Source organism: Grampus griseus (assembly GCF_964374135.1).
Source record: "Grampus griseus genome assembly, chromosome: 2".
Lineage (NCBI taxonomy): Eukaryota > Metazoa > Chordata > Mammalia > Artiodactyla > Delphinidae > Grampus > Grampus griseus.
The window spans coordinates 173,890,042-173,910,546 of NC_139018.1; the positions used below are offsets into that span (position 1 = coordinate 173,890,042).

At 40.5% G+C, this 20,505-nt stretch overlaps 1 protein-coding gene across 4 annotated transcripts in view; it reads right to left on the reverse strand.

The window, feature by feature from the left end:
* The window catches only part of ZEB1 (zinc finger E-box binding homeobox 1), a 194,554-nt gene that overhangs the window by 75,970 nt on the left and 98,079 nt on the right, over nucleotides 1–20,505 (reverse strand). For all 4 annotated transcript variants that reach the window (XM_082647931.1, XM_082647929.1, XM_082647930.1 and 1 more), the window contains exon 2: nucleotides 2,305–2,505. In XM_082647931.1, coding sequence (XP_082504057.1) covers nucleotides 2,305–2,505 — 201 coding nt within the window. The remainder of the gene's footprint in view (nucleotides 1–2,304; nucleotides 2,506–20,505) is intronic.

Consider the following 20,505-nt stretch of genomic DNA (forward strand, 5'->3'; position numbering starts at 1 on the left):
TTCTGTATTAAGACTTCATATCAATGACACCAATGGATCAGTTCTGGCTACCAACAGTAAATACTTAAGCAACAGCTGCTCCCCAAATTTCTGAGCTCAATATTACAATTTAACAGGTTATCAGCCCTGCTGTTAACCAACTGTGATAATGAATAAGCAAGTTAACTTCTCTGGGTTCTACTTTCCAGAAACCTGGGAGTTATGTCAGCCTTTCTTTCTCAATTACACAGAATTACATGGAATCAACCAAATTTAATATATTTTACCCCCTACGTTTCTGTCAAATCTCTCCCTTTTATTCCCATCCCAAGGCCCACTTCTTTAGTTCCAAAACTCTCATCACTGCCTGAACTATTAAGCCTCTTTACTGAGGACACTACCTCCTGCCTCTAGACACCCCTGTTCCCAGGATTCTTTTTCCATATTGCTACCAGACTTATTTCTAAAGTACATATCAGTGCTGTTATTCTCATAGCTTCCACGATAAAGTTCAAATTCCTTGACTTAGCACATGATGCCCTTCATAGTGTTTCCCTTGTTTACTTCTCTGAGCTCATTTTCTGCCAACCCCATTTGTTCAAATCTTTGTGGTTCCATGTATGTCGTGCCTTCTGCTGCAAAACCACCTCCTGTGCCTCTCCTCTGCCTGCTGAACCTCTGCTGGTCCTTTGTGACTCAAGCCCAGCACTGTTTCACTCGGAGATCCTTCTAGGACTTCTCCTCTCTCAGGTGTAGGTGTTCCTTCCTCGTGTTTCCACATAACTCTTAAATTTACACCTACATCGAACTATAATGACTTTGTGACTTACTTCCTTCTCCCACATTAAACTGTAAGCACTTTTCACACAGAGACAGTCTTACTCCAGTTTGCAATCCCATTCCTGCAGAGCTGCTGAATGGACAGATGAGTAACGCCATAAAACAAGGGGCTGATTACGTGATTCCAGAGGTCCTCTGTTAGCTATAAAACTTGTTAACTCCTGTCACCCTGTGCCTACTCTTTGGACTCTTATCTCAGCTTCCACATTTGGTCACCCAGATTCTTGGGCCTGCATACCTGACCCATTTCCCCTGACTGTCTAGCCTGAGTTTTGATATCCTGTTGAGATGACTTCCCTGCGTTTGAATCTTGCTGGGCAGCTTCTCTTTGCCTGACCTTGAACTTGGTCCCTTCACCTGCTCCTCTCTGCCTCGGTTGATGCCCCGAGCCTGACCCCGATCCCTCTAATTCACAACAGCTGCCACGCCCACATCCTTCTCTTTTTATCCCACTGTTGCTTAAATTCTCACAAGACAGGCTAAATAGTTTACTGGGAAAAGTAGAAAGGAGACATTTTAGAGCTGGAAGAAAAAGCACCTTCATCTGACAGATGGGGAGGAAGGTTAGACACAATGCTCGCTCACTGCAAGGGCACTAGTGGGGGCTCCTGGCTTTCACAGCTCCTTCCACTCAACCATGCTTTACTTTTGTAAAGGGTTCACTCGGGGAGAAATTTAAAGCAAGTGAAAGAACCATGAGAGAGAGACAGAGAGAGGGAGGGAGGGAGAGAGAGAGGGAGGGAGAGAGAGGGAGGGAGGGAGAGGGAGAGAGAGAGAGAGACAGAGAGAGAGACAGAGAGAGAGAGAGAAAAAAGGGAGAGAGAGGGAGGGAGGGAGGGAGGGAGATGCTTACAAACACTAACAATATTCCCATGATTTACCTGCATTTGGGATTTTTGCACACTGAATTACCTTATAATGTTACTATACCAAAATATACTTTGTTGGTAGATTCTTCATTTGAGGTCACAGTATGAAATTAAAGATAGGTTCAATTACGTCAACAGTATAGGGAAAGCCTGATTCTGGTTTTTGAAAAACTACCAAAATTCAATATATTATATGGATCAATATATTACATGCAAGTTATGGTCAAAATAACTTTCATCTCTCCTAATAAAATAGCAATGCATCATCAAGTTTAACACAATGAAGGTATTTTCAAATTGTCAATTAGGCCCATGCATTTCCTATTAATCCCACACTGACTTTAGAATGTACTTTTTGGTAAGTAGAAGGAGACGTTCTACTGATTAACAGCAAATAAGTTACAGTTCATTTCAAACTTTTCATCCAATTTATCGTTTCAGTTAATATATTTTTTAAAAGAAGACGGAAGAGATATGGAACATATGTATATGTATAACTGATTCACTTTGTTATAAAGCAGAAACTAACACACCACTGTAAAGCAATTATACTCCAATAAAGATGTTAAAAAAAAAAATCCAGAGAATAGAACATTACCAGAAAAACTGAACTCACCATCGTCTTCCCAGCAGCTCTTCACGTCCCCTTCCCTTGCGCTGCTCCCAGGCAGCACTGCCTGGTCTGTCGGCAGGCCGTCTTCTGGGGCGCCACCTTCACAATCTGCTGCATCCGTGATACTTTCTTCTTCCACAATGTGGAGTTTGTCTTCATCGTCTGAATCTGAATTTGTTTCTACCACAGTATTATAGTTTGTAACTGTAATACAAACAAGAAACAAATAATCAAAACCAATTAGTACAAAAGCTGGTTTTCACACCTTAGTACAAAGAAATTTTAAGAAGTACTTAAAACATTGGTGTTCAGTAATAGGTTTAGACTGTAAAATGTAAGCAGCTAATTTCTTTGATAACATGCACGCACACAGCACTTCCTAGATACCAGGTGGACAAAAAGGCAAGTAACAGTAGCCACGCTTATTAAATGCTTAGCTACGCGCACGGGCGTTTTACGGAGAGTAACTCGCCAATTCTTCCAAAAACCTTTTAGCAGTCCCATGACCACAGGATCTACCTACCGCCTACTGCTTATATGGCTGTTCTACAGAAGCGGAAACCAAGGCACAGGGAAGGTAAGTATCTTGTCCAAGACCACACATCTAGGAAGTGGCAGGGTGGGGATTTGAACCCTAGGAGTCTGGTTCCATATTCTGTGTTCTTAACCACTACATCAAACATCTTCTCCAATCATAATGAGTTTATATGACATGACGCTGCTTATGTAGAACAAGGGCTTCAAATCTTTAAAGCATTGCAATTTAAGAAAAGAGTTCATCTCTCCTAATAAAATAGAAATGCATCATCAAGTTTAACACAATGAAGGTATTTTCAAATTGTCAGTTAGGCCCATGCATTTCCTATTAATTCCATACTGACTTTAGAAAGAATCAACCAATTTAACCAAATTTCCACATAATTAAGACATGATTTAAGTAATGTTTATACGTAAGTCCATCATTCTGAAGGAAAAAAGACCATGACATTTAGTTTTCAAACGGGCACCCTTTCCACATTTTTAATGAGCTTCAATAAACTTTAACACACCAGTATTATAAAGACATATAATAATTCTGAATAACTACAGCTCACAGAACCAAAACAACTTATATAGTACAGTCAATATTTCTTCTTTAGAGTCCTTGTAGTAGTCACTCTAATGCGATAAATTATTTAGAACCTCATGGGGTATGGTCACGGGAATACCTCTTTTCAACAATTAGCCGGGTGATTCTTACTTGCTAAGATAAGTGTGAGAGGAAGGGGGAAAAAGAAAGCTTTGTTTGCGTAGCTAAGCAACAATCACTTCCAGTTATTCTTTCCATTTCTTCCTTAAATTTTCCAAGCTTTCTTGAAAGAAGATAATCACCTAAACGCTTAAAACAACATGTGTGTGTATATATATATACACACACACATATATATATATATATATATATATATATATATATACACACACATACCCCTTCTCATACACACACACACACCCAAGAACACAAAAGAAGAAACACAATCAAAAGCATGGATGTGTATGTCAAGGTGAGAACTAATAACCACGTCTCCAAAACTGCTCTGACAGACCCTGGGAAAAGCCCTCTGTCCAAGAGAGTACTGGAGTTACTCTTTTGCCCACACTGGGAATTCTTCCATATCTGAAGAATAGTGTCAAGTATTGTTGTGTCTGTAATACTTCAGTGTGAATACAGTTTCCCAGATCTTGCCCCAAGAGCAAATAGTTTTCTCTCTAGTTTTAATGTAAAAGTAATACATGTAAAAAATTCAGACAATACAAAACATGTAAAATTAGTAAAATCCCCCTCTCGCAATTTTTCCTTCCTCAACTCACTCTTTCAAGGTAACAATAACAGCAAGGTTTATTAATTACTTTATGCACTAGGCAGGCATGATACTAAGCATTTTACATACCTTATCCTATTTAATTGTAACACAGACCTCACCTTATACACATACATATCATTTAATATCAATCCTATATATAAGTGTATGTGTGCATACTTAAAATACACACACATGGGATCACATTATACTGTTCTGCCACTTAGTTTTTTGCCACTTAATTACATATCCCGGAAGCTTTTCTGTGTGAGCATCTGTGGAGCTTTCCCATTTTCCTCTGGATGGGTACAGAGCATTTCACTGTAACAGACAGAAACTAACCAATCACCTGTGGACAAAATTTAGTTTGTTTCCAGTGTTTAAGTATTGTCAACAACATCATAATAAATTTTCTTGTAAATGTATCTTTGGACATTCCTTAAATACATTTGTCAGATACATTAGTAGGGGTGGAATTGCTGAGTCAAAGGAAAACTTATTAAGTAGATATGGAAACACGGGGAATTCCTTGCACTCCAGCCACACCAGGAGCAATGTAAATTGTGAAACTGTGTGTGTGGGTAAACAGCGTGATTCTCAAAGGACAGTCTGCAGTTGGGAAAGGGTTTCCCACCGAACCTTTAACTGAGAGTAAGATAGAGGTGTGTGTGTGTTTGAATGAGGGAAAGGGTTTCCCACCGAACCTTTAACTGAGAGTAAGATACAGGTGTGTGTGTGTTTGAATGAGGGAAAGGGTTTCCCACCGAACCTTTAACTGAGAGTAAGATACAGGTGTGTGTGTGTGTGTTTGAATGAGGAAAAGGGTTTCCCACCGAACCTTTAACTGAGAGTAAGATACAGGTGTGTGTGTTTGAATGAGGGATCTTACCGGCAAATGATGCGCAATGCTATTAGCTTTATTTTTACTGTCAAGGGCTCCTTAGTAGTAGCCTACTGAATGACTTACTAAAGTCACTGAAAGTTGGGACAGTATATAAAGGCATTTCTATGCCACAAGCTAAACTTAGAACACAGCTAGTGTTTCCTCAGGGTTAATCGATTCTGTATTCCACTAGACCTGGATGCCACGGAAGGTTTGGCTCACTGCAAAGCTCTCATCGCGCTTGGACATTCACAGACAGCTGAAATTCCTACTATTTTCTGAAGGGAGGTTTCAGTGCTTCTTCAGTGTCTTGAGTTGACCATGGGTTTATATTGGTGCTATTCTTGCCTTTTAATGAAGTATACTCCAGTTTAGTTTTATCATTATCAATTTTGTTAGCTGTAGGTTTTTTTGGTCAACCCTAGATATTTACATGCACACTTAAGAGTATTCTAGGCTTGAAAATTTTCCAAAAATTGGGCTTTAAGACATGTATGCATTATGGTTCAAATATTTACTTGCGTGCTTCATAGTTTTCATTGAGTTCTTTTTACTCTGAGCTGTTTTATTCTGTCTGAGTCAACTGTAGCCTGAAGTCCTCTGAGAACACCTGTCACCGTCCAGGACTCTAGCAAAACTCCCTCCTGTCCCCCAGTGCAAGCTGCCATTGTGGTATGGAAGATTATAAGCCAAATGACCAAAACACAGAGACGGCAATATATTTTACTATTATCTTGTGAATTTTCCTAGAGGATGTTTTGAAGAAGTGGTATAAAACTTGAAAAATCCAGAAGAGCAATACATTTTGCTGGCTAAGATGGAAAAAAGACCGATAACTATTTTCCAAGACTTCACACTGTCTTCTGCTTCAAAGTCACTTAGTGGAGAGAAAAAGTTGTGCAAAAGTAGTGCAAAACACTTACATTAATTATCGTAACTCAGATAACAGGCGAGCCTCCCTGTGTGTCTGGATCTATCCTGTGGTGGATCTACAGAGCTAATCTCAAAAGTACAGCCCCAGCACTAAAAAGCAAAGAGAATAATACAGGACCTTTATCAATTCTGATAGCCAATGAGAGTGTCAGTGATCTCAACTGTGCCCATCTATCTCCGTATCTCTACACTGTTGCACCCTTTGGCTAAAAAAGTAACATCTAAAGAGAGGAATATTATTAACCATCACAGGTGATCATCACCTCTTGCTTCTGAGTTTTCACTGAAATAACATTTTAAGAAAGAAAAGACAAAGGAACAGAAAAGGTAAACAGCTTTTTAAAATCTTTAAATATAATTTATAATACACAATACGAATTTAAATTTCAATAAAAATAGTAACATTTTCAATGCATTCTAGAATGGGACAAGGACACGCTGACTCTCGGTGGTGATTCCTGTTCGTGCCATTTGCTACCATCAACGCCAGGTGTAACAGCGTCTCCCGCACAAGGCGGCTGGGAGGAGCTACTGACTTAGAAACGCGCTGTGCTTATTAGAGTAAAGACTGCAGAAGTGCCTGCTGTTACCATCAGCAGCAGCAACATCTCACTGAAGCTTACAACAGTTCCTAACAAGTAGGTACTATTACAGCTTCCTTTCACAGACAAGAAAAGTAGCTGAGTAACGTGTCTGAGGTTATGTAGCTACTAAGTTGAAAAGCTGGACTCCAAACCTGGTCTGCCTGATTCCACAACCCATACACTTTTACTGCTATATACAAAGCCTGCTGACAGAAGATGGTTGCACTAATCATAAATATTTTTAAACTTGTATTTTTGTGTCTAGCCTATTCTGGGGCCCTGTAATCCCAAACTTAACAATTTGGCACTAAAAACATTTGCAAATGACTAAAGAATTTTAACCATTAGAATCTCAAAATAATATAACAAACAGTATATACCACGGGGTAATATCATCATTATAATCAATAAACTTTAAAAGACTAGCACATAGCGTATTATTTCTAGTACTGATTGCACGTAGCACCACATCAACTGTGCTAAACTCCTACGTACCTGTTTCTTAAGTAATGTACAATAATACAAGAACTAGCTAAATTAGACGAAGACAGTTCAAGAAGAGAGCAATACAATCTCAACTTCCATCACGAAGATATCTGAAGGCTTTAAAAATAGAGACCCCACCAGACACTGTCTACAGTTGCTCTGAACAGCAGGTTGGGTTCCTGCACGTTAAGCGGGAGACTAGGGGTGGGTAGGGGAGTGGGCGGTGGTCAGGTCTGACACAGGTTTTCGGTTCCTGTCCGGTGACAGCGGTGGCATGTGTCGGTTAAAGCCACAGGTAAGGCCACGTTTCGACGTATTTTTGGATGTACAAAGGTGTTTTTCCTTCCAGAGGAGGGGTATTTCATGCTTAACTATGTCCCACTCATTCCTACCTAACCCCCAACACACACTCATCCGCATGGCAGAAAAGAGAGATAAAATCTCTCTTAGAAAAAGACCTAAGACTGGTCCTTAAAAACTAACAGACTCCTTCTAACAAACTCTTCCATATACATCAGTCTAACCTACTGGTATAATTTAAGAAAGACCTAGAAAAAGAGGTACACTGCACGTCTGCTCAAGATCATAGCTGGACTGGGGAGCAGAATATTTTACACGTGTCTGCACTAGGCTGAGAACAATGTGACTTAGGCGTGAGTGCATGAAACGTGGAGAGAAAGGCGGAGACCAGCACAGGTGCTTCCATTACCCCTCGACATCACTGGGACGGAAATGATGTCACGTCACGTATTTTTCTTGTCCTGAGCAGAGTCCCTGGCACACTCACTGCCTTCCACACGGTAGGTACAGAATTATTTGCTGAACTGAATCTGAGGCCACACTTTTCTTCTCAGTGAAGTCAGTGAGTATATTTAAGTGTTACTGATAATTCAGGAAAATGAAGACAAAGCTGCAGTGACAACCATATAAAGAAACTTGTAAATTAACACATGAAATAGAAAGGAGAGGTTATTTGACAATTCATAAGGTTATAGAAAACTTCTGCAAATACTACTCCAAGAGAGAGGAGCTCACGCTGTCCATAAACACTACGCTCAGTCTACACCGTCAGTATTTGTTAATCTGGCTTTTGAGCTGATTTACAGATAAGATTAACTTACTATCTATATTATTTACTGCATAAAGTTATGATATAATATGCATATTTAATATAACATACAAGTAATCCAGTAAATAATGTACAATGTGTATATTATCTAATTTTATATTTAAGTCCCTTAAAAATAGGCATCACAGTGACTGCAGAGCGCTCCAAGCCCTATGAACATGTGAGGTTTTAATAAACACTAATGGTTCAGCCAGTTTTGCGGGAAGTTATTTCAATTCCTCTCTAGGTAAAATCTTTCTTAACTTAGGGTATCTAATGAACAATAATCATAGACTCTTTTTACATTTTCAAAATAATTTGAAAAACATAACTTCAGTGAAAGTCAATGATTCTGAAGTTGACCCCATGCAAAAGGGCTGGTGGTTTTCAATGCCTCCAGATACCAGCTATTAATAGACTGAAAGCTGACTTGTCTTCTCCCCTCTCTCATCACACAAAAAATACTAGGTTTCCATGGGATCCGTCTTTGGTCCTCTCTCCATCCTTACTCTGGCCCTTCCCCCATTCTCCACGGGTCCGCTGTCTATGGCCCCCAACAAGAGCCATCCCAAGTGACCTTCCCCTTGTCCTGCCGTATCAAAACTCCCACTCATCCAGGGAGCTTATTGCAGCCAGTGTTAGTACAATTCACAAAAAGGTTGGTGGAACAGTTAAACAGCAAAGTTCTCAGCAGATTAAAGTAAATTCAGTCTCACGAACAGGTGAGGAAAATATATGGACTAAAATAACTCACACTAAATTATTAATAACTAATATTTCCTTCATAGGTTAATTCTACATTTATAAAAGGATGCTTTTTAATTTACATTACTTGTTACCTCTGGAACACAGGCAGTATGACAAAATGCAAATAAAGTGTGAAAAAGAAATTAAAAATATAAACATGGAAATTATTGAGTCAAAAAGTAGAGAAGCCATATAATTGATAAATCAATCCAAAAGCCAGATCTTTGAAGTATCAGTAAAATAGACAAGTCACTAGCCCACTTAACACTAGAAAAAAATCGAGAGGCACAAATATTCGATATTAAAATGCAAATAGAGAAGTAACTCCAACTAAAAGTAATTTAAGCTACTTCCTGTATAAATATTTTGCACAAATCTAAGCAGGTAAATGTGTAAACATGGATGAAGTAACTTTTCTGGACACTGTAAATGCTTACAGCTACATCTGATAGAATTTATAAAATTATGGAAGAGAGACCAATGGTAGACAGACCATAGAATAAATTTAGGAAGTTATCAAATAGTTAACCGAAAAGTGCCAGATAAGTTTTCCCAGGTGAACTTCAGATCTTCAAAGGACTGATAATTCTGTTGCCTTTTAAAAAGAGAGAGGAAAATGCAAAGAGTCCAAATTCTTTCTATGAAGCCGCATAGTAACAGTCAACTAGAATCTGAGGAACAGGGACTCCCCTGGTGGCACAGTGGTTAAGACTCCGCCTGCCAATGCAGGGGACACGGGTTCGAGCCCTGGTTCAGGAAGATTCCACATGCCGTGGAGCAACCAAGCCCTGTGCCACAACTACTGAACCTGAGCTCTAGAGCCCATGAGCCACAACTACTGAAGCCCGTGCACCTAGAGCCTGTTGCACCCTATGCAACAAGAGAAGCCACCACAATGAGAAGCCCGCACACCTCAACAAAGTAGCCCCCGCTCGCCACAACTAGAGAAAGCCCGCGCGCAGCAACGAGGACCCAACGCGGCAATCAATCAATAAATGTCTGAGGAAGAGTACACACATGCCCACTCATAAAATCAGTCTCACACACACTCATAAAATCAGTCTCACTGGTAATCACTGATGTAAAAACTCCAAATAAAATATACTCAACATTAAGAAATATATGAGAGTTCACTACATTAACACAGTAAAGGAGACAATATGACTTGTATAGAAAACGAAACGCTTTTGAAAAAATTCACTATTCCTTGCTGATAAATGCTTTCTCATAAAAATAAAACTGAAGTCAGTATCATGATAAACTATTATGTATTGGAGGCAATTTTAAGATAAAGATGTTTAATGTCATTAGAAGTTAGCAGTATTCTAAAAGAACAAGCTGATTTTTTAAAAGAACAAAAGAAAAAGCACAAATACTGGAAAAAAAAAGCAAAATTATTATTTACAGGTGATATGTTTCTGGAGAATGCAAGAAAAAAATCATTAAAAAACTATTAGTAAGTAGAAAAATTGGTAAATGACTAATTATGAATTTAACAGAAAAAAATCAATAGCTTTCCAATAAACCAACAATAACCTGCTAAAGACATAGGAAAATAAAAATTCTATTAATAATAGCTACTCAAAGGATAACACATGAAGGAAAAAAAGAAGCCTGGAGGACAGTGGGGAGCTTGCACACCCCCACTGCGTGTGGAAAGATATGGATGAATGAAGACATCCCTCTTGGGGGTGGAATGATTTCATATTGTAAAGATTCAATTCTACCTAAAATAATCTACAAACTCAATGTAATTCTGGTCCAAATACTAACATGATACTTTAGATTCTAAATCTAGATGATTTAGACCAAATGATTCTAAAGTTTACAAGGAGAGCTAGGAGCTCAGTCTCTGGAGCCAGACTGCTTGGCTCAAATCACAGCTTCCCCACTTACTGGCCATGTTACTCAACCTTCTCATGCCTCGGTTTTCTCATCTCTAAGATGGGAATGATAACAGTATGTCCCTAATAGGGTTGGCATAATGATAAAAATAATTATATATGCAAAAACCTTAATGTACTGCATATGAGTGCTCAATACATGATGTTGGTAGTAGTATTTTCTGGGAAAATAAACACAAAAATATTCAGGGAAATTCAGAAAACTAATAGTAACGGTGGTGGTAGGAGAACATGGACTAGCCATACGAGATAGGGAAAGCATCTCAAAGCTGCAGAACGGAAAGACATTCTTACAGGCACAGGGACAGGCAAACGACCAATGCACTTGCATAGAATCCAGAAACAGACCCCCAACATATGGTGGTCTTGCTAATCAGACTCCCACCTCACAACTTTAACCAAAATGAAATCTGCATGAATCACAGATTTTAACTAACACTAATGAAACCACAGATATAACAGAAAAAAGCACAAGCAAGTCCTTCTACAGACTTGGAATAAGGAAGGCTGTTACAAACACGACGTGAAACCCATGATTATATATAGAAAAAATTCAAGTCGAAAGACAAATGACAAACTGAAAAATATCTGCAATGCATGTTATCAAAGGCTGACTTCTTTATTATACAAAGAATTCTTAAATGTCCATGAGAAAAAAGATGAACCACCCAATAAGAATATGCAAAGGTAATTCACACACACAGCAATATGAATGGCCAATAAGCATGTAAAAAAGACATTCAACCTTGCCAATTAAAAACATACCTACTTTAATCCTACATTGTTATAATATCATTACTTCTTACACACACCTTTAACTCTCCTGCCTTTCTCCGACTTCAAAGCCCCTATTCTGATTAAATCTCACTTTTCCAGACTATACCTCAGTCCCTGTTCCCTGCAAAGCCTCCTGAAAACACTGCCTACACTTGCCTCCAACGTTTCTTCCAATTTGCTCTTATCTTGTGGCTGTGAAGGATGTTTACATTGCTAAATCCATCGACAATCCTCAGGCCTCATGTTACACGACCTCCTAGCAGCATCTGACATCATCCATCACTCTATCCTTGTCAAAGCCCTCTCTTCTTTTTTTTTCTTTTTCTTCTTATTTAATTAGTTTATTTTTATTTAAGAAAATGACCAATCCCAGAGCCTATATACAATAAGGAAGTAACGTGATCTATGGACATAACATGAACAGCTTGCATTTATGTAGCTTTGACTCCCCTGGTTTTCCTCCTAACCCCTTGCTGCTTTTCTGTTTCTTTCCTCCACCTCCGGGCCTCCATCTGTCTCACGGCCCTAAACCTGCTTCATATCCGAGTCCCGTTTCTCCTCGGAACTCCGGACCTGGGCGTCCACTGCCTACCTGACGCCTCCACCTGGGTGACCAAGATGCAAACCTGCCGTGTCCCAAAGCCGACCCCTGGGCCTCTTCCAGTCCCCTCACTTCAGTAAATGGCAATTCTGTTCTTCCAGTTGCTCAGGCCAAAAATCTTGGTGTCAGTTTTGACTCCCTATTTTCTCTTATATTCCACGTCTAACCTAGAGGGGATGTATCTTAAAACCCATTTGGCATCTGACCAGTTTCTGCACCCCCCTGCCCCCCCGAATATCGTTAACGGGCTCCTCTCAGGCCTTCTTACTGCTTCCTTTGCTTCCCTACGGTCAGTTCTTGGGATGGCAGCCAAGCAACCCTTCCACCACATCAGGGGGACCCTGTCACCCTTCTCCCAACTCAGCCAGTGGGTTCCCACCTCATCCACTGCAATCCATAGGCCCTTCGGGAGAGGTGCCCGCCGCTGCCGCCGCCTGGACTCCACGTGCGCCCTTACGCCCGCTCCCTGCCCTCCGGATGCTCTGGTCAAGGCTTCTGCAGACTGCCCTAATAACAGTTACAGACCTCCTGCACCGCGAGAGCACACCCCGCTCCTGCGACTTCTCTCTTTTTAAAGTACTTACTGCCCACTGCCGTAATATTTTACTAGTTTTTAATTGTCTCCTCTCACTAGAATGTAAAATGCACATGGGCAAGATTCTTTGGTTTGCTCACTGCTGTGCCCCCATGCATGTGCGATACTGCCCATCAGTACTAACTGTTCATTAACTCACGGTACACGCAGGGGTTGAGGAAACAGACACACGCTTTCACGCTGTTGTGTCAATTGGGCAGTGTTTTCCAAAATTTAAAACGTTTACCTGCTGATCCAGCAATTTCTTGGAATTTACCCTTTAAATGAACTTACACAGGTGTGCACATACGTATACATACGTTTCTCTGCAAACTTGTTTTTAATTACAAAAAACCTGAATAGCCACCCGAGGTATATCCATTTGTACTAATATAGAGGAGTCCTCCAAAACAGTCTGATCCCATTCTGGTAGAAAATACACAGAGTACATATACATGCACCTAAATAATGCATGACACTGCCTAGAAGGACATACAAATGAAGAAATGGAGTAAGAAAGAGTGACCTGTTTTTTTTCTATTTTATTCCTTCTATAAGACTGTTTAAATGTTTGTATTACTTAAACTTTTTTTTTTTTTTTTTGGCTGTGTTGGGTCTTTGTTGCTGCACGCGGGCTTTCTCTAGTTGCGGCGAGCGGGGGCTACTCTTTGTTGCGGTGCGTGGGCTTCTCACTGCGGTGGCATCTCGTTGTGGAGCACGGGCTTCAGTAGTTGTGGCATGAGGGCTCAGTAGTTGTGGCGCACGGGCTCAGTTGCTCCGCAGCATGTGGGATCTTCGGGGACCAGGGCTCGAACCCGTGTCCCCTGCATTGGCAGGCAGATTCTTAACCACTGTGCCACCAGGGAAGCCCTACTTAAATTTTTTTTTTAAAGATATAAGTTTTAAATGTGCAGGGAGAAAGTCTGAAATAATATAAGCATACTGTTGCTAGTGGTGAACATCAGAAGACTGAACTGGGGGGCTTCCCTGGTGGCGCAGTGGTTGAGAATCTGCCTGCCAATGCAGGGGACACGGGTTCGAGCCCTGGTCTGGGAAGGTCCCACATGCCACGGGGCAACTAGGCCTGTGAGCCACAACTACTGAGCCTGTGCGTCTGGAGCCTGTGCTCCGCAACAAGAGAGGAAGTGACAGTGAAAGGCCCGCGCACCACGATGAAGAGTGGCCCCCGCTTGCCACAACTAGAGAAAGCCCTCACATAGAAACGAAGACCCAACACAGCCACAAAAAACAAAAAAAACCCCAAAAAACAAAAAGAAAACTGAACTGGGATCAGGGGAAACGTTTTCTTAATATTTCTGTTACTTGAATTTTAATAACAGTAGATAGGAGGGTATGATTAGAAACAACATGAAGTGAAATCTTAAAAATAAAGGTTAAAAATAATATTTAGGAAGAAAACAAATAAGTTGTAAATATACATCCTGTAGGTTTTGAAATAAAACAACTTAAGTTCTTATTAGAAAATAACAGCTCTATTTGTCTTACATATGTGAAAGACGGCTGCCTGCTTTACAGTAAGAATAACATTCACCTTTTCTATCCATAGCTACCTAAAAGTGTGACATCACGCAAAACGAAAAAGGAAAGTGACGCTTGCAGAGAGACGTAAGTGACCACCCAGGCCTGTGCCTCCTGCCCTTCCCGCCGGTGCCGGTGCCGAGGGCAGCTGCTCTCGTACTCCGCAGGCGCCCAGGGAGGCCTGTGGAGAGCACTCGCTTCGCCTTGTCAAAGGCAACTAATACTCCCAAAGCACAGGTTACAGCAACACACACACCCATCCACACAATCATATGTTAGCAGCTTCTACTGCAGGAGTTGGCATGATTCTAAGTTTTCCTCGATTTACAAAAAAGTTTTAAGACATATCTTGTCATTTACCAATCCCAGAAGGCACTTTTTCCCTGACTGGTTTTGAGACTCACCGACTTGTGGTTGAACTGGTTATGAAAAATAAGATAAAGGCAGAGGACAAGAATTTTATTCTAAATCTTTTCATGTGAGTTTTTCACGTTCCCTTCAACTAGTATACAGTGTGTTTAACTGAAAACTCCTGGCCGTGTGCTGGACACCACTGCTCACAGCTGGAAAGGAAGTCAGGAGAAATGGAACGAAACAGATTGTAACCCCAAGGATGGGTGGTCCCTTGCTTCCAGGGGGGGCAGCACACAGTAATCAAGCAGGGCTCAAGGCACCACTGGGGGACCTCGTCTTTGAAGCATTCCTGAGGGCACTGCATGTACTCATTCCCCAAGTCTAGCCTCATAAAGGAGCTCTCTTCACTTCGTTATGGACTCATCACAGAAGAACAAGAATCACAGCAGTAAGATCTGAACTGGAATTTATTCTTAATGAAGCATTAAAAACAATTTAATAGGTAACTAGATATTAGTTTTACTGAGATCTTCTAAACATTACATGTTACAAGCTTGTGAGTTATCAAAGTAGAATGAAGACTTTAGTTCTGACCTAAGTGCTCCAGAAGGTGGGAGGATGAAGACATATGTGGTCTACAGTCTCTGCGTCCGAGATGCATGCAATACTCACAAAATATGAATGATATATGTTGAATATTATGATGAGAATGTGACAGTAAATAAATGCTAAGAGTGATGTAGAAAATAAATACTATAGGATTCCCTACCTCATTGTGTCTAATCTTTTACACCTTGTTAATATGCTACAGAAATAAAATTTTGAATACTTTGCGTTTTTAATTTGAAATACATTGTCGAGAAGTTGAATGTATTTGAACTTTGTACTAAAGAATTTCTAGTATTTTCCTGTACCTGATTTATCTGAGAAGCAGTTGGAATGGTAACCATCTTCGGACAGAACCTATTCAGAAAATAAACAATATCCAGTAAACAAGATCACGTGAACTCACCACACCTAAGTTTTCATATAAACTTTATCTTAGCGAGTAAATGGCCTTCGTGGTGAAAGAAGTGGAGAATCTTGGAAAAACACACATCAATGGAAACTTTAATATCATAGAAACAGACAGAGAAAGGAGTATTTTAAAAGTATTTAAAAAGACATTATGACCTACTGAATTTCTACTACTGGTGAAAAGGAAAGTTAAACTAATCAATGCCACTTACATAGTTTTGCACCCTGCCCCAAGAAGTACTAAGTATTCTATTTTTTAATTTTTTATTTATTTTTTTAACATCTTTACTGGAGTATAATTGCTTTACAATGGTGTGTTAGTTTCTGCTGTATAACAAAGTGAATCAGTTATACATATACATATGTTCCCATATCTCTTCCCTCTTGCGCCTCCCTCCCACCCTCCCTATCCCACCCCTCTAGGTGGTCACAGAGCACCGAGCTGATCTCCCTGTGCTACGCAGCTGCTTCCCACTAGCTATCTATTTTACAGTGTTTTATAAGCACTGAATCAGTTAATCCTTACAAGAGCCACATGAAGAGCTACTAATATTCTTATTTTATAGATAAGGAAACTGAGACTTAGGTTATGGAGCCGCCAAAGGAGACCAGTTACACTGGAGCCAGGACCCCAACCCAAGCCCACGTGGCTCCCGAGGTCCTGCCTGAGCCTACGTCTACTGTGCCCTCCCCGGAGCAGAATGCCAGGGCCAGCGAACGAGCCACACGCCCTCACAAACAAACCAGGAAGAGAGAGAGGGTCACGATGAATTATTAGACACTTCACTGACAAGCACTTAATCAAGGCTTTCTGACCTCAGAATCTAAGAAAATAAAACTTCAAATGTCCTTATTATTTGTCTTTACATCAGAATGACATTGGAAGACACAAATAACTACAAATCTCAGTTCAGAGACTGTTTTATTCTCGATTTAAATTTCCATTGCATACACCATGAATTCCAAAATCCTATATGCAGCAAATAAGGGTCTATAGACTGTGAACATTACGGCCTCAATTACCTCTTTATCTTTACCCCTACCACTCTGCCCAAGGTCTTCTATTCCCTAGGCAACTCTGTATGTTCACGTTCCCCTTCGCCCCTTTTCCTCTACTGCCGAATTCATACTTGTCTTTCAGAGCTCACATCCAAGCCATCAACAGATCCTGTTGGTCATGCCTCTCCACGCCCTTCTCTGGATCCTGTAAGACCTACCTCATCGGTATCCCTGTCTGTATTTACCAGTGGCAGCTAGAACGATCTTTTCAAAACATAAAAGCAGAAGATGCCACTCTCCTTCTTGAAATCTTTTAATGGCTCTGCAGCGTTCTGTCATGGCCTGCATGTTCTGCAAGTTCGGGCCCACACCTTCTTTTCCCCTCTTCTTACACATTCTCACTGGATGATCTTGCACTTGGCATGTGTCCAGGCTTCCTGCACCCCCAAGCCCTTGTCCCCGCCCTCCCCTCTGCCTGGAGTGATGCTCTGCTCCCAGCTCCTTCCTCACTGGCTCTTTTCTCCACATCTCCACCCCAAGGTCACAGTGTCAAATGATCCTTCCATGGCCACTCAACCTAACCTGCTCCACCGGGGTTCTCTCACATCATCCTATTTCCTTCACAGCATCCAATCCGTAAATGTCTAAACTGTTCAGTTACTTGTTTATTTTCTTTCCTTTATATTAGTTTTCTGTTGCTGCTGTAGCAAATTCCCACAAACTTAAGAGGTTTAAAATAACACACATTTGTTATTTTACAGTTCTGAGGTCGGAAGTCCAAGACAGGTCTCACTGGGCTAAAATTAGGGTGTTGGCAGAGCTGTGGTCTTTCTGGAGGCTCTGGGGGAGCCTATTTTCTTGTGTTCTCTAACTTCTAGGGGCTTCCCGCACTCCCCGCAGGTGACCCCCTTCTCCCTTCACAGCCAGCGACAGCCAGCTGAGACTCTCTCACGTCACATCGCTGACACTGACCCTCCTTTTGTCTCTCTCACCTCCACTTTTAAGGGCGCTTACCCCTGGGCCCAACTGGATAACCCAAAATATCTCCCTATTTTAAGTTCAGCTGATTAGCAACCTGAATTTCTTCTGCTACTTTAATTTTCCTTTGTCGTGTAACGTAATGTACTCATAAATTCTCCCTACTATACTTTCCCACTAAAAATGTAAGCTCCACGAGGGCAAAGACATTGTCTCGTTCGCTCCAAGAGCTTAGTTCCAAGCAGTACAGGGCCTATTGAAGGCACTTCAGAGATCTGTGAATTCATTAAAATGCTACTGCTTTGGTGGAGCTCTTCTTGCCTCGTCACGACTCTTGTTTCAATCTTTGTGCTCCTTTACAAACTCTTACATTCTCTGCAATAGTGCATATCTCATGATGTTCTCATTATGTTCACATGCTTATATTAGGTCTTTGGTCGAGTGTGAAGTGTTCTGACAATATGTCAATAAAGGATTAAGTGCTGTGAAAGATGTCTACAATCAATGAATTTTAAAGTGAAAGAGACTTTAAAAGGTTTCAAAAAGTTTGTTAATGATTCTGTAACTGTTTTTACGGTTTCCTAATAAAGTGTGGAATATTCTAATAACGTGTCAATAAAGGATCACCCTGCTGTGAAATATATGTTAAATTAATAAATTTTAAACCTGGAAAGGATTTGAAGATTAAGTTTCAGTCCCATATTTTACACTTAAAACCCAAAGAAGCTAAGTAATTTGCCTATTTACACAAAAAAATTGTGAACCTGGCAAAAGATCCAGTGGACCTTCTATAAAAATCTACCTCCTGAGGTTGCCATGAAGATTAAATAAATACATTTAAAAGCACACAGGGACTTCCCTGGTGCTGCAGTGGTTAAGAATCCGCCTGCCAATGCAGGGGACATGGGTTCGATCCCTGGTCCGGGAAGGTCCCACACGGCGCAGAGCACCGAAGCCCGTGCGCCACAACTACTGAGCCTGTGCGCTAGAGCCCGTGCTCCGCAACAAGAGAAGCCACTGCAGTGAGAAGTCTGCGCATCGCAACAAAGACCCAACGCAGCCAAAAATAAATAAATTTACTAAAAAGGAAAAAGCACATAAATGCAGTACCTCGCACAGAGCAAGTGCTCTATAAATAGTAGGGTCAGTAAGATGCTCTTATTGGCATGATCATTATCATAAACACTATATATTTCCAATTTCTCAACGATGAAAATAACTTATGCAAAGCAGATATTCAATGAATACTTGAGGTAATGAATGATTAAAATGTAAAATACAAATGAACATGGTTAAACGGTTTTTTACATGTTAACTGCTTTCCTACTCACTTTTTTTTTTTATGGGAAAAGGCAGGTAAAAGACAAGCAAAGCAGAGCACGCATATCACACTGACCTCTGTCGTGATGCCTTCCCCAACCTGTCCTTGTTAAAGGTACCTTCCCTCCTCCCTCATCGTCTATACCAGCAAGGTCAAAAGCGTTGCTATAGTACTACTAAGATGCTACATTATTTGCCTTATTTACTACTCTTTTGACATTCTGCACTGATGCAAAGGCAGTGGTGGGTAAAACTGTTGGTTTTGTAGCACAATTCAAAGCAATGGCAACAAACTGTATCCTTGTATCCTTTACTGCCACTCATTTCCAGCTTAAAAATAATTGCCATTTCACCTAAGAATGCCTTGATGGGGGCTTCCCTAGTGGCGCAGTGGTTGAGAGTCCGCCTGCCGATGCAGGGGACACGGGTTCGTGCCCCCGTCCGGGAAGATTCCACATGCCGCGGAGCGGCTGGGCCCGTGAGCCATGGCCGCTGAGCCTGCGCGTCCGGAGCCTGTGCTCCGCAACGGGAAAGGCCACAGCAGTGAGAGGCCCGCGTACCGCAAAAAAAGAATGCTTTGATGAAGTAGTAAAAATTATTTTATTAAATCTTTATTCATTAGAACATGTCTTTTAAATATTCTGTGTGACAAAATGGGATGTACACATAAAACATTTCTGCTGGATATCAAAGCATGTAATTGTTTTGAGTTGCCAGCTAAACTAGCTGCTTTGCTCATGGTACACCAATTTTACTTGAAAGAACAACTAATTATGTTTTTTCAGACTTAAGAGTTTGAGAAACATTAAAAAAAAAAAAAGTAAGCCTGTCACTTAAAGGAAAACAAAAGCCCAAATTTGTTTCCAATGATAAAATTTGAGCTTTCAGTTATAAGTTAGAATTTTGGAAAACATATGAGTTTCACAGCTTCCCAATTTTAAAGACTCTTCTGAAGGGACTAGGGCTAATACTGATTTTTTTGACATGGTAAAATGAAAAGGGTCAACATTTGGAAGATCTATACAACTCAGTGAACCAATATATTCCAAATGAGTAATGCATGATGTTACAGACTCATGACTGTACAGAAGATCCATTTAAAGTTCAAGATAGACCAATGGATTTTAATGTAACAGACTACGAAATCATTATATGGTTTCCTGTTCCACTCACACTGCAACTAATGAGCTGCTGCTTGATGAGTTTTGGGGTAGTAATCAAAGAATACCCACAATTATCTGAAAAAGCTAATTCCAGCTACATAACTGTAGTTGTTCCAACTACATAACTGTGAGGCTATGTTTTAACATACTTCAACCAAAACAAATTACAACAGATTGAAGACAGAGCAGATACGTGAACCCAGCTGCCTTTACTGTTATTAAGAATCAATTAATATTTTAAGTGTTTTCAGTTTTAATTTTGAAAAGAATAAATATTAATAAACAAACCCAGATAATCAAAAGCACTCTGAGGTCTTAAAGGATTCTGAAGAGTGCAAAGGTGTCCTGAGATAAAAAAGACTTTGAAAGGTGTGCTGTTTAGTAAGGTAGCCACTAGTC